Source organism: Aptenodytes patagonicus, chromosome 9 (assembly GCF_965638725.1).
Source record: "Aptenodytes patagonicus chromosome 9, bAptPat1.pri.cur, whole genome shotgun sequence".
In the NCBI taxonomy this organism is placed as follows: Eukaryota; Metazoa; Chordata; class Aves; order Sphenisciformes; family Spheniscidae; genus Aptenodytes; species Aptenodytes patagonicus.
Genome location: NC_134957.1, coordinates 8,691,877 through 8,706,314, shown reverse-complemented (window position 1 = coordinate 8,706,314; position 14,438 = coordinate 8,691,877). Strand labels below are relative to the sequence as shown.

The 14,438-nt window shown below is 35.3% G+C and overlaps 1 protein-coding gene across 1 annotated transcript in view; it reads left to right on the top strand.

Annotated features, from left to right (window-relative positions):
• The window catches only part of LOC143164716 (connector enhancer of kinase suppressor of ras 2-like), a 213,896-nt gene that overhangs the window by 185,519 nt on the left and 13,939 nt on the right, over nt 1-14,438 (top strand). Inside the window, exons 16-19 of the mRNA XM_076347640.1 lie at nt 2,322-2,370; nt 3,753-3,928; nt 5,413-5,486; nt 12,904-12,975. Of these exons, the coding sequence (XP_076203755.1) occupies nt 2,322-2,370; nt 3,753-3,928; nt 5,413-5,486; nt 12,904-12,975 (371 nt within the window). The remainder of the gene's footprint in view (nt 1-2,321; nt 2,371-3,752; nt 3,929-5,412; nt 5,487-12,903; nt 12,976-14,438) is intronic.

Below are 14,438 nucleotides of genomic sequence, written 5' to 3'. Positions count from 1 at the left end.
CAGTTTCTGGTGAGTATCCTAATGCATATATCCTCCCGTTTTTCCATTTTTCTTGCAGTTCTTTAAATTTAATCACATATGAAAACTGTAATTAAATTATAGGTTTTTATTTCATCACTATATTTTTTAGCCTAAATTGTGGACAAATTTGGTGATCTCTATTTCAGAAACAGATACCTGCTCTGTCCTAATGCATTTTTATACAGAAAGAGGAACATTGAACAGACTGTTTCAGTCACAGTCACCACAGAACTCCAGTTGGTACAATATGACTGACCAGTACTGCTGCTGGTACAATACATCAATTAACAAAAACAAGGTTGCTGTGCATCTTTAATACTTTCTCACAGACTTACTGTTGTTTTTTCATTTTCTGACTGTTTTTTACTACATTTCCTATAGCACAGGAACAAGCGTTAATCTTTGTCTTCTCTAGTGCTCAAAACAGAGAGATAAATTTGCAGCTATCAAGTAAATGGAGAATATGTACTGTCCTGTGGTGATACAATGCATATACACTTACAGAGCTTGTCACCTGTTATTACAATATTTTTGTGAAGCATTCATATATAACTGTGACTGACTGGGAGAACAGTCTGAGAAAAACAGAACACAGAAAGCTGGTGTTCTCTGAGCCAGCTCTCTCAGGAGTCAGAATTGCCAATTTCTGCAAATCACTAGAAAATGTTTGTGCTGTTCAACGCTGTAAACTGGCTAAATTCAGAAGGGTTGCAAATAGGTCTGTGCATGTGCAAAACAACTCCCCCTCCCCTACTATTATTTAAAATAAAACTTTGCCTCTCCAATAGTTGGAGTCCTGTTTTCAGCTGTTGCTTTTCTATAGTGCTTAAGCTGTAATCCTTCGTTATCCTAAATATTAATTTAAATATTTTTTACTTTAATTATAATCCTCAGTTATTTAAAATTTTAATATTGTGACATTTAAACACTTATTTAATATGTTGTACCACAGTTGTTAATAAGGACTTTTGTAGCACGTGTTTGCTTTTTGACCACGTGGTGAGGAGCTGCCGTAAGGTAGGGTAAGCAGTCAGATGATCTCTGGGAAAAGGTAATCATCTGCAGTCATACCACTAGTTAAGGTAGCGTGGAGATATCCCCGTCACTGACTGAGGCGCCCTTCTTCTAGGCCCTCTACTGAGCTGAGTGTTATCTGTCACTAAGGAAAAATCAAGAAAATTAAAAAGGTGGCCCTTTCTATGCTACCAGCAGATCTGGGCATTATCACGCTGTGAATGTCTGCTGGTTTTTCTACTGGTAATGGCAGCATTAGTTACCAATCAGGCAGCAACTTTGTCATGTTGACCTGTAATTTTTCCCCTAGCATTTACATGTTTGAGGTAAATCCTTACCATCTTTTGAGTAGTATCCCTGTTTTTAAAATGTTTAAATAATGAGATGCTTTTAGGTTTTTCTTAAGAATCTGTAATGACTTTATAATCATAGAACCATAGAACAGTTTGGGTTGGAAGGGACCTCTAAAGGTCATCTAGTCCAACCCCCCTGCCGTGGGCAGGGCCATCTTCAACTAGATCAGGTTGCTCAGAGCCCCGTCCAACCTGACCTGGAATGTTTCCAGGGATGGGGCATCCACCACCTCTCTGGGCAACCTGTGACGGTGTTTCACCACCCTCAGTGTACAAAAGTTCTTCTTTATATCTAGTCTAAATCTACCCCCCTTTAGTTTAAAGCCATTCCCCCTTGCCCTGTTGCAACAGGCCCTGCTACAAATAATGCAGCCACAAAAGAAAGAATTATTTTTTTTTTCTCCTCAAAGTTATTCTGTCAACCTACCAACCTAACAAACTTAATTGTTTCCTATGGTTGGAAACAATTAAAGAACATGACTTCAACATGTCACTGAACACATGACTTTAACTATATAATGTTTGTGGTGGATATTTCTTTTTGAATGAATATTTGTATAACTATCTCATGTATACATACAACAAACTTCAGGTATCATTCATTTTATTAGGTCATTCAAATGAGTTTATATCCTTCATTTTCAAACTACTGCATAACCATTCAAGCAAAGAAACCTTAATGAATTGATTGTAATTGTAATTAATAACTGGAAAAAAAAAGGGATTTTAATTTGCAGATTGCGCACTGTGTTGTTTTCTTTATGATGTTTATAGCAGTAGTAAGAGAAAAATGACAAAAATGAGATCCTATGATAACTGATCCTATGATAACTAACCCTAAGATAACCATGGAGGTGGTAGTGAATGCCAGCTGTTTCATGTTACTACTATAACCTGCATTGGTTTTTCATAATTATTTTCTTTTCTCTACAGTCATTCCATTACGCTTCCCTCAGGGTAAAAAGCAGAAAATGGTCAAAAGGTAACTTATCTGAGTTAACATTTTTAAACTAGAAAATGAGATGACTTCTCTGATAATAAGTGGTCTGGATCAAATGCCAAAGTTCAACTTAATTCAGATATTTCTAAATGTGATAGTAAACACCAAAGTAAAATACCGAATAAATGTGTTATAAGGTATAATATTGCTAGACTTGGCGGTAAAATTTCCTCTGACTTAGATAGAAGAAAGGTAGTATCTGTATATTTTGCCATTTCCTTCTGCTCTGTTTCTTTTTCTATTCATGGCCTATTTGAGACTGTTGAAACAATGAACATACGAAAAATAGTTACAGCATAATAAATTCCTATGAAAGTATATGGCCAGTGAGCTCTCTTTATTCTGTTTTTTGGTTTAGTCTCCTTTCTATGAAAATTTTCCTTTTATTGTACTATATGTTTTTAATACTTCCAAACCAGACCAGGACACAGCAAAATATCTTATTCTAAAAAGAGCAAAATGTTAAGAACTTGGTTGTGGAATGTTGCAGAACAAAGGATGGTGTTTTGATGTTATCTAAATTTCTGCACTGTTTCACAGCTGTAGGACAAATATAATTCTTGTAGCAATATAAACTTGATTTTTCACAGAAAAATGTCTAATAATTTAAGAAATTTCCTACAGAGTCTTTTTCAGAAAAAATGATACCATAATTAAGAAAAAAACCTGTTCTTATTCATATTTACAAGGCACACTAAAATTTTAAGCCTTTCAATTAGGATGTATTGAAATGACAACGACAAAAAAAAACCTCTTCCTGGTGCTGTGCCTTTAAACAGGCTGCAGTAAAGTTAAAATATTGTTCTTCAGTTAAATTCAGGATAGAAGAAACGTAAGCATGTGCATTTTTATGGACGTGGATGATCTTTCTTTTTTATTGACTATAAATATTGACTATAAAAATTGAGTTTAAAAATTCCCAGAATTTGACAGGCCTCCTATTACTAAAAGTAGTAACAGAAGATATACGGAAGAAGTAGTGTTTACATCTGTATACAGATTATGTCATACTCTGAGTTTCAATTGAGGGCTAAATGAATACAGTTTTACTTTGGAATGATGATGCCCATCTTAATCAGATAAAAATGCAGCCCTAAGAGGAATGAACCCTCTAGAGCTTAAATAAACCATTACATAAAACAGGCCCTTTTTATTTTGTATTCATGCTGAAACCTAAATTGCAGAGCATTGTCGAATTTGGAAATTGTTCATTCAGTCTCCTCTCCCTGAAACTGAAGAGGATTTGGCTTGAAGGATTTTGAATTGAATCATCATTAAAAATTAGTAGTGTGTTTATATTGAGAAGAATAGTTCTTTCACTCTTTCATTCAGTGAGATGTCTCACACTATTGTTGTGTTCTCAGGGAGCTCTCTAACGACTGGGAGCAGAAGACGGATTTCCTGCAAAGACTTGGGGCATGGAGATTGTGAAGGTTGGCTGTGGAAGAAAAAGGATGCCAAAGGTTATTTCACACAGAAATGGAAAAAGTACTGGTTTATTCTGAAGGATTCATCCTTGTACTGGTACACAAACCAGAACGTAAGTATACTCTATGTTTGGAGAAAGCCAAAATTAAACCTTAACCTTTAGAATTCTTTTGAATAAAGTCTATTTTTACTACATGGTAGGATATGTTAGTGAACTGTCACTTTAATTGCCAGGTTTGGGTCGCTCTACCTGGAAATATTTCAATTGAAATTATTTTTTAAAGTCTCCAAAGTCCATGTCCGAGCTTATTAAAATAGCAGATGTTCATGGCACTCTTAAGGAAATGAATACATCAATAGTTAATACTTCTCTGCAGGCAGTATTTCTTTGGACTAAGACAGTGTTCACATGCAGCTCTTCTTAGTTTCAGGTGTGTGGAGAGATGTATACAGTGTAGCCATTCATTTTAGTTAAGCATTATGTGAAACAGATGTGAAAATCTGAATTTGTAGATCTCTTTATCTGAAAGTTATTCTTATATAGATGTTCCTCTTGCTTTTTGCTGAATTAGTCTGGAGTTTGCAGTTTCTCGTGTAAAACGCTGTTCTTGGCGAAATGTTATTGAAAACCACTGGGCCTATGCTTGTGCAATCTGCATATATGTAGGAAAAAATAATGAAGGGGAAAAGCCAAAAATCGTTAGACTGCTATTCTTCCATTTGTATGCGTTGAGCCTCAGTGCCTGATCTAAACTGTCTGCATACAGCCTGCTTTGATTACTGGTATTTTAGTACATATTTTCCATTTTCTTCAAGAGGAGAATTTTACTAGCATAATTATCCTCAGTTTTAGTATTTTCTTGTCAGCCCAAACCAGTATTGCTTCAGGCAGCGGATGCTAAAGGCCTTCAGGTTTTGTGTTGTACATTTTGTTTGACATTGTTACATGCAAGGTGGTAGTCATTGTGTCCCACTGATTTTCAGTCTGTTGTTTACAGCCAAGCCATAATTCATAGTGCACTTGCTAATACTTTTCAAAAATCTGACTGGTGTTAATATGTCTCCTTGCTTTTCCTGGTAAATTACTTAAGAAGCAAAAAGTGACAAGAGATACTTTCTAGTTATTACTTTTCCATTTAATCACTGGTGAGCTCGCTGTAGGAACCTCCTCAATTATTATTAGCAGGGCAGATGGTCTGCACAATTGTCGCTTTAAAAGGAGGCATCCACAAAACAGTTTTCAAATGTAGACTATATGATGAAGAAACTGAGAATTCTTGTCTGTAGTTGTTGATGTCTTGACTGCTGTTTTAGGTGCTGTATTGGTGCTGAAAGGTTTCCCGTAATCTTCAGCAAAGGGGAATTAGGATGACTGCAGCTCCTTGAAGAAACTGTCAGTTTAGTTACTTCATAAAAGTTATTGACATTGTATGATGAACTAAACAGATTTTTTAAAGTAAAAACGTTATAGGGAAAATATGTTCAGCATTTCAATTGATTGGATGGTTGTTCTTAGCGTAAGACCCAAATGGCTACTGCTCACTTCTTTCTTCTTTATGTTATTCTTCACCATCACTTTCTCTTCTCTTCTCATAGGATGAAAAAGCAGAAGGATTCATTAGCTTACCTGAGTTCAGAATAGATAGAGCAATTGAATGCAGAAGAAAACAGTAAGTAATGCGTCAATTATGTTTATAAATTAAGGGATCGCTCTTGGAAGTATACTATATATAGTACTGAAAATTTGCAAAGCCCAGAGAAGGAAGTTACACAGGAAACCTTGAAATCTGTAAATAATACATAATAGATCCGCTTAAGCTTTAGTGTTTCTCTTTATTATAAAAGATACAACTTTATGTAAATTCCATAAACTGTCTTACAAAGAATTGGATAACTCTTTGGTCAGCTTTCCAGATAGCCCAGCTACAACTTCAGTTAAATAAGTAAAGCAAAAAATAATGAATAGGTTAGCCAAGAGATAAAACTTTCTTAGGTTCAGTAAGGTCATCTTGATAAGAATCAAGTGTGCAAGAAACAATTACCGTAGGAAATACCATTAAAAATATCATAGCAAGGGATGGTGAGTATAATCTCCATTTTTCTCCTTTATAGAGGAAGCTTACTTACCCAATATTGTGTAATTCTCAACTGCTAAAATATTTAGGTTCCATATGCAAAATGAACATTGCGTTATTGCTTAAGTGCGTATTGCTACCACTGCATTATGCTCCCAGTAAAAAGCATATGCTAAGCTTCGCCACCCTTAAGGCATATTTAATAACAGACACTCATTGGAAATTGTTTGCAAGCACTGTTGGGACTGGAATTCATAGCTGTCAAACAGCACGTTTAACAGAACAATTCTAATGCTTTGAGACTAGCATTTTGCTGGTACCTCCTGAATTACTTGCATGTGTCTTCTCTATGCTGCATCTGGATTCTTAAAACTTGCTGCCATGAGGAGCTACATAGAATAGCACTAAAGATACTCTCTTACTAAAGCTTTCCTAGCTATAACTAAGCATCTTGAATTTTTGTTGTGCTTTTCCAATGACTAAATGCAGTTTTGGTCTGAGGAATACAAGTCCTACAAGTATGAACATGTGTACAATAAAAATACTGAAGATATGAATTACAATAGAGACTACTCATACGAAAATCAAACCTCTTCAATTGCTTGTCCTTGTCCGCAGGTATTATTACTGTCTGTCTGAGAATTAGAAGACAGTGCATTTATACTTTCATTACCCCTTTCAGCTGAGGGTATCGCTATAGAAATTAAACATGAACTGAGCACTATGCATTCCTCTGAGGAATGAGTAGATATTAATAATGATATTGAAAAAAAAAAACCAGGAAAAATAATACCCTTTTGTTAGAATATAAAACACTTAACAAATTGCAGTGAATTAACCAAGATCAAACAGAAGGTCACTATGCACAGCTAGAAATAGCTTCCAGAGCTTTGCTCTAAGCATCAGAACACATTTCCTCAGAGCACTTCTTAGAGAACAATTTCTGTAGGGTATATGCACAGGAAAAAGTCCGATTAACTAAAACTTTGCACACTACTGAAAACTGAGTACCTTCAGGCTTTGAATCCTTTCAAAAAGAGGTAGGTCCAGGGGTAAAAGTATAATGAAGACGTTAATAGTATTCCCTTTGTTCGCTGAGCTTGAATTTCCCTTTGATTTCTTCCTTCATGAACTATCATTTATATATTTCCCCCATCATAAAAACTACACTTACATTCGCCACTATTTTACCTGCTCCTCTGAAAACTGCAGCGAAGGTAAATCCAGTGTTAGGCTCACTTACGTTTCAGTATATCCAGCACATGTGAATGAAGGGCCCTGCTTGTGTTGCAGCCAGCTCTAATCCACAGCCTCTATAAGCACACTTCTAAAGCGCTTACCTATCCTCTTCTACGTTGTCTTACCGAGGACAGGACTGAGCATGATTGCCATTGCCTGATTCCACTGAAAAGCTAATGGTTCTGGTGAGCCTAGGGACAACTTCCTGTGGTTTGATTCTTCTGCATTCCTTTTACAAATAAAATTAAAGTGATGGTGACCCATTTTGACCCAGCATATTCTGGAAAAGTTCTAACTCACACTTTGTTATTCTCTCTGCTAGACTAGAGGGAAACATTTCAGTTAGGATTTTCTTGCCTCCTTTTCAGTGAGCTACTGAAGACAGATTTTACAGGATCAGTTCTTGCTTCTTTCCACTTTAGGATATCTTTTTCAGTTAATAGTGGGGTTTAGTAGGTGCTGGAATGTAACCTAAAATTCATTGCAAGCTTGAAATCTGAAAATACAAATCTGGTTGTGTTCTTACTCACTTCTACATGATTGAATCCATTTTAACGTTAATGCAAAAGCTAGTAAAGCAGTTACCTTGACAATTAATAAGGACAGGGGAAAGAAACCTAGTTCTTTCCTTTTTTTTTTTCTTTTTGGTAGGTTCATTTGTTTTTAAATTAAAATTGCCTGAAAAGTACGCTTAGTGTTTTAGTGCATAAAGAAGTCCAGCTAAAATCACAGTGTTAGTTTTCTTTCAGCTCTCTCAAAAGCAAAACTAAGAACATTTTGGGACTCAGCTTGGATTTCCCCTCAAATTTCTGTTATTTTCAGAGCCAACAATGTGAAATGTTCAAACCTTATTGAACAAAAGAATTTGAAGTCTTACTAGAATGATTAATAGATTTGTCTTTTCCACTGTTCTGTCAGATGGAGAATGCTGTTTTATCGTATGACTGTTACTGATGTCCATAGTATACATTGAATGAAATAGCCTTAAGAAAGCTTTCACAAGAATATGTAGTAATTGAATGCATTATTCTGTATGGTTTGATTTTTTTGCCTCACTAATGTATTTAATGAAGGTACCCTGATTATTATACGAATCATGGCATTATCTCAGACTGGTTTAGGTCTCCAGGCTATATTTGGATGTAGAATGACCTTGTCCCTGCGAGAGGAGGTTTCTTGCGTTGACACTGAAAAATTTTCCACCGCTTTTAGGCAACACCTGCATCTTCATGATTAAAAATGATTATACCCTATTAGAAATCTTAGTTATTTAAGTTTGTGTGATGTGGCACGACATGAATATCATGTTATATTCAAAGATACTGATAATTATAATGCCCTATGATGAAGCTGATCCACTAGACTAAAGATTAATGGAACTACGTATACAGTTAATCGTTGTTAACTAGTGCTTTGCCTCAACTTTCAAAAATCTCCACCTAGTGAAAATTTTTATTGCATAATTAATGCAAATTTAGGTCTTAAATTTATGAGAGCATATGCCATACTGTTGGCTCTTCATATTGAAACTGTGCAGTCAGAATTCTATATAAATGTCATTGATATAGTATAGGTAGACATGAAGTTATATCTTAGAGGTTGCTATCGTTTCAGTAACTTTTATTACTTCTGAAATGAACTTGGCAGTCTTGGTAGACAGCAAACCAAACTGGAGCCACCAGCGGGCCCCCACAGGAAAGAAGGCTAATAGCTTCCTGGGCTGTGTTAACTGGAGTGCAGCCAATAGCTGAAGGAAGTGATTATTCCCTTTTACTTGGTACTCATTACACCACATCTAGATTATTGCATCCATGTTTGGGCCCTCCAAAACAAGTCAAAGGTAAAAATATAGGTATCATTCTTCAGCATTATTCATATTTGTCTATAGATCTAGAATTATTTCCCTGGAGGCTTTTCTGCAGTTCTTAATGCTAGTGTATCTAAATGCTTCTCTAATAAAAATCTCTGTGACACTTCTGGGAGATGAAGATGGATTTATTGTTGCATTTTGCAGCCCAGAAACAGAACTGCAAAACATTTAAATCAAAAGTTTCCACAGAATTGGGATCTCCCTTTCATAACAATAAAGACCTGTTTTCTTCAGCTTATGTAAATATATAACAGTACAATACATTATTGCAGCTGTAAGTGCTCTCCATTTCAGTAAATTATCAGAATATCAGACAAAAAGATATTAAGGAACATTCATGTAGTAACCAATTAAGTCTGTTTGCTGTGACTTAGCACGTGAGAACTCCTTTGCATAAGCTGGAATACCTGCAGCATTTAACTGATTTATCCTTGAAAAAATTCTTGCTCTGCGCATTTTATGACACATTCACAAATTCCATAACAACTGAGACAGGAGTCCTACAGAAAGTAGCCTTACCTGTTGCATAATCCTGATTCACCTCTCTAGCAAGTCCACTCTGTACCTTGATTGAGGTAGGGTTCCTGTGACAATGTAATATTCAAATACATAATTGTAGATTGTATGACATTATAAAAGCATAGTGGAGCCAGATTCAAGTTGTTTATCACACTAACTCTGACATATTCTAACTTTTAAAAGGTTGACTCTGAAACCACAATATTGGCATTTTAATGCTTTTATGTATGTAAATTTCCTGTCTAGGAAAATAATCCTATTTACAAGCAGAAACTCCATCATGTGATATTCTAACAGGATTAATCAAGAGGATTAGAATCTTTAGATCAACCACATAATCCTCTCCAACTTGAGCCAATACTTAAATCTCAGAACTGGAAGACAGTTGGGCCAATGGAACACTAGAAGGTAGAGATGTTGCACAGAGTTCAGACCAACGGAAAACAGAGTGCTGACATCGCAGCAAAAAATACATCCATGAAAATAGCATATCATGCTTAAATAGTATAACAACGCAGGAGTATTTCTTTAGTAATGACTTCCTATTTTGAGTACTGAAAATTACGTTCTGTTAGGAACTTGTGTAAGGAGGTATAGTATTTGTTAATTACTGTATAATTAACAATGTGTAATGTACCACTCTAATATATGTGTGTGTACATAAAAACATATACAAAAGTATTTCACATTTCTTATTCACAGACAGATAATCATCTGTTTTGCTAGAGCAGTTGGAGTTGCTGGTAGTCAGCTGGCATAAGGGGAGTAAAAAGTTCCGCATTAAGGAGACTAAGAATGATAAGAATATTTGACACTAAAATCATATTATGCTAATCAGGTAAAAAAATCATAAATTTGATCAGAGTATACTTAAAACTATATTTATATAATGATCAAAATATCTTGCATTAAAATCTTAAAATTCAGTACGTATAATTAACAAGCATATGCCATCTAGTGGGCACCAGAAAAGTTTCCTCCCTATTCAGGATTTCTCATGTACTCACTATCTTCATTTGCAAAAATACAAGTATCTAGGGAGATGAGGATCTGCAGTTGAAATTATCAATGTCCAGATGCCAAAACAATACTTAAATACCTCTCAAGTCTCTTTATGGAATTAAGATGTTTTATGATAGCCCTTGGCACAGGCCAAGGTAAACTTACCCTTAATATAATTCTAATCTCATGAAAACAGAAACTGCACATAAATACAACTCTGCTGTTATCTCATTCTTCTGTAGAGCTTTTGTTAGGAAAGCCTGTTATGGTACACATTTGTATTAATAATATCTATAAGAAAATCAGTGTGCCCAAGTGAAGCTTCTTCAGCTTTCATTTTTGTCTCTGAAAACTGCAATAAATCATAGTAATTAATAAAATGCCCATTTGCATTTAAGCTATTAGTAGTAGAAATGTTGCATCACAGGTTTTTCATAATGCCATGTGTAATGATTCCTAATCTAATTCTTACATCTGGTAATTACCATATAAATGTCAGTATTTTAATGTAAATGTTATGAATGATAGCGTGGGGGTTTTTAACATTTGCCAACTAATCAAAATAATAGTATTTAATGCTCTGAGTTTGTGGTTTCCTTGACAGCAAGACTCCTTTTAATTATATTCACACAAAAAAATTGTAAGAAATACGATTATTGTTCTTAGCAGTTTTCAAATAACTGCTCAACTGGGGGAGAGCTTAGGTATTATACCATATAAAAACATTAATAAAAAGCATTTTTGTGTGAACTATAATCATCCATGCTGTAAGATTTTGAGCCTGGTTATTCTCTCATGCCTGAAATCTGAATAGACTACAATGCAATGTTGTGATGTCTGTATATAGCCAGCCTAAAGTGAGACTCAGACCTTGTCTCATGAAATCAGTAATATAGAATTGAATCACACTGGCCAAGTGGCTGGTGAAGGAATTGACATTTGAGGAAGGAGAAAGAATGTTAGCAATGCACAGAGCAATGTCAGTCTTACAGCTACCTTTTGTCATGCTACTATTCAGTACCTCAGGTCAGCATAGCCAAGAATATAGTATACTATACTACTAATATTGTACTAGTTACACAAGTAGAACAGTACAGACTTTTAAAATTAAGTTAAGCCTGTTGTGATATGCTTTTGGAACTATTCCAGTGATTTCTAATTTTACTTGCACTTTTCAAAAAGAACTGCACTCTATAAATTAACCTTTGCATAAATTTAAAATCACCAAAGGGGGGGGGGGGGGGGAAGCCAACCCACAACTATGACTTCTCAAATCAAAAGCTATCTGTGAGAACAGACTGTGCAATAAAAAAAAGTAATTAGTGAGATACACCAAACTGACCATGAACTATAATGTAACAATAAATATAAGTTTTAAGTCTAAATATTGGCAACTCTGTTATTTGCTAGGTGGCAGATGAAGAAACATTAGCTATTAATGAATCACAGTGATTGCAGAAAAAATACAGAAAAGAATAGTGGATTAAGATGAAAAGTACCTGGGGTATGTTTGGTTTTAGAGTAACTTGACAAAACAATTGCTGGAATTAGAAGTGACTACTTAAAGAGTTAAGACTATTGAAGGAACTTTATTATTATCTACTTCCAAACAAAGCAAGCCTACCACTTATATTCCCTAGAACTTTCCATATGCTTAAGCTCAAATTGAATGAAAGTTATAATTAGGGATTAAAAAACTATTGTATTTAAATAAATTTGTTTCCTAAATTTAGCTTATTCTAGAGATCTTACACTCTTAAGTAAAGAGAATTTGAGAGCGCTGTATTTTTAATGTCATCCCCAGTCAAATGCAACTACCAGATGGTTATTCATCTTTATATTCCTTCTCTTCTCATTTATTAACGTAAAATAAAATTTTGGATAAATTCATGTATATCTTCAGAATCAAAGTTACAATAAAGACATGAGACAGTTGTAACATAAGTTGGCAGACCTCTATATTTCTTTGAGTAGGACACAAACCACAGTCATCTAAATATATGAGAAGAGGTGGAGGGATCAAACTCTTATTCCTTTAGAGATCTTTGGAATGCAACTAACATGTACTTAAATATACGCAATAAGATTTTAAAATTCACCCAAGAAGTTTTTAGATGTGTAACATCACTGGTTATTGAAAGGATTTACATTTCTAAGTCCATTCAGGGGCTTTTGAAATTTTTACAAAGTACCAGTTAGGTTCGCAAATGTAGATATAATCAGATCAGTAGGAATCCATCTATAAGTTTATCCAGCAAGATTCAAAATGCCTGTGAAACCTGTAACATGCTGAAGAATCACAGAGCAGGTTAGTCTTGCGTATTTGTAGCCAAACTGTTTGAAAGAAAAGGTATTTTTTTATTCTTTGTGCTTATTTTATAGTGCCTTCAAAGCATGCCACCCCAAAATAAAGAGCTTCTACTTTGCAACAGACTGCCTTGAAGAAATGAATAGGTAAGTCATGTTTCCTCTTTATCATGGTATATTCTTTATCATGGTACTCCAATAATTGAAAATAATATTTCATCTCGCATAGAAATATACTTGTGGAGCATGATGTAATGCTGATTGATAGTGTTCTCAGTACTTCGTCCACTTAGTCATCCATTAATTTTAGTACATAAATTACATTGTGTGGCTCACTTTGCTGAAATTTTCTGTTATGCCACATATCACATTTCTGCAAAGGTGTGGTAGGAAAGTCAGTTGTGTTGGTCTCATCTACATTCATCAGAATTTTTGTTTGTTAATGGGCATAAAGTTTATCACACTGCTAATTTTTTGTTGATCAAGGCTAGAAATATTAATGTGGGATAAATGTTTCTGGTATATAAAAACAATGCATACATACCAAAGCTCATACTTCAGAGTATACCCACGTGATGGGATAAGATATTTTGAAGTTAGCTCTACTGACAATTCACAGTAACATGACATGACCTAAAACCGGAGAAAAGCAATTTGAAGTATTTTTTTTAACAGGAATAGGATGAACTAATGAGATGCATTAATTTTTCATGCCAGAACTGGGGGGGAGCGTGCCCAAACCAAAAAACCCCACCCCACCCCCCCCACCCCCCCCCCCGAAAAAAACCCAAAACCAACAAAAAACCCAGTAGTACTTACTTTTATTCATCACATCACTGTCCCAAGAAGGAACAGAGGCTAGCAAAGTTCAATTGTTGGCATTGCTGTGTGTTTTTAAGTGTCCTTGGATGTGCTGGGAGGGCATTCAGAACTTGACTGGACAAGGCCCTGAACAACCTGATCCAACATTAAAGTTGGCCGTGCTGTGGGTGGGGTGAGGGAACAGATGACCTCCTGAGATGTCTTCTAACCTAAATTACTCTGTGCTTCTATTTTGTGAGCCAGTGATGAAGGCGGAGGTTAGATAAAGGTGGGGAGGTACCTTTGATCCTCAAAGGCAGAGTCAAATGTTCTACCTCCTCCTGTTACTTTGGTAATCTGTTTATTCCCAGCTGAGGTAAAAAGCAAGGACACATGGGACAATGTTACCATACTCTGAAGTCTTAAATCTTCCCTGGTGTAGACTGCTGAAACTTTGAGATTTAGTTAGTTCTTTCTGTTCGCAGACTTAGAAAGACACAACTACCTCAGGATAGAGCCGGACTTTATTCTTTGGAATACTAATGTCTAAAAATTATTTTTAAATTGAACATTTATATTTTGCGGCTTACATGGCCCTTTAAGAAATACTGTATTGATGTATAAGACTGGCTGTATTAAAACAGTTCAGGCTAGTTCATCATCCACTGATGATGATGAGGTTCAGTTCTCGGGAGTATCTTGCTGTGGCTAGCTGTCATTTTTGGGATATAAATGTGCTGAAAAATAGTTTTTCCAATGTTGTTAATGTTCCATTGTTCAGCTATGTAATGTGACTGAGATTTGTTTGC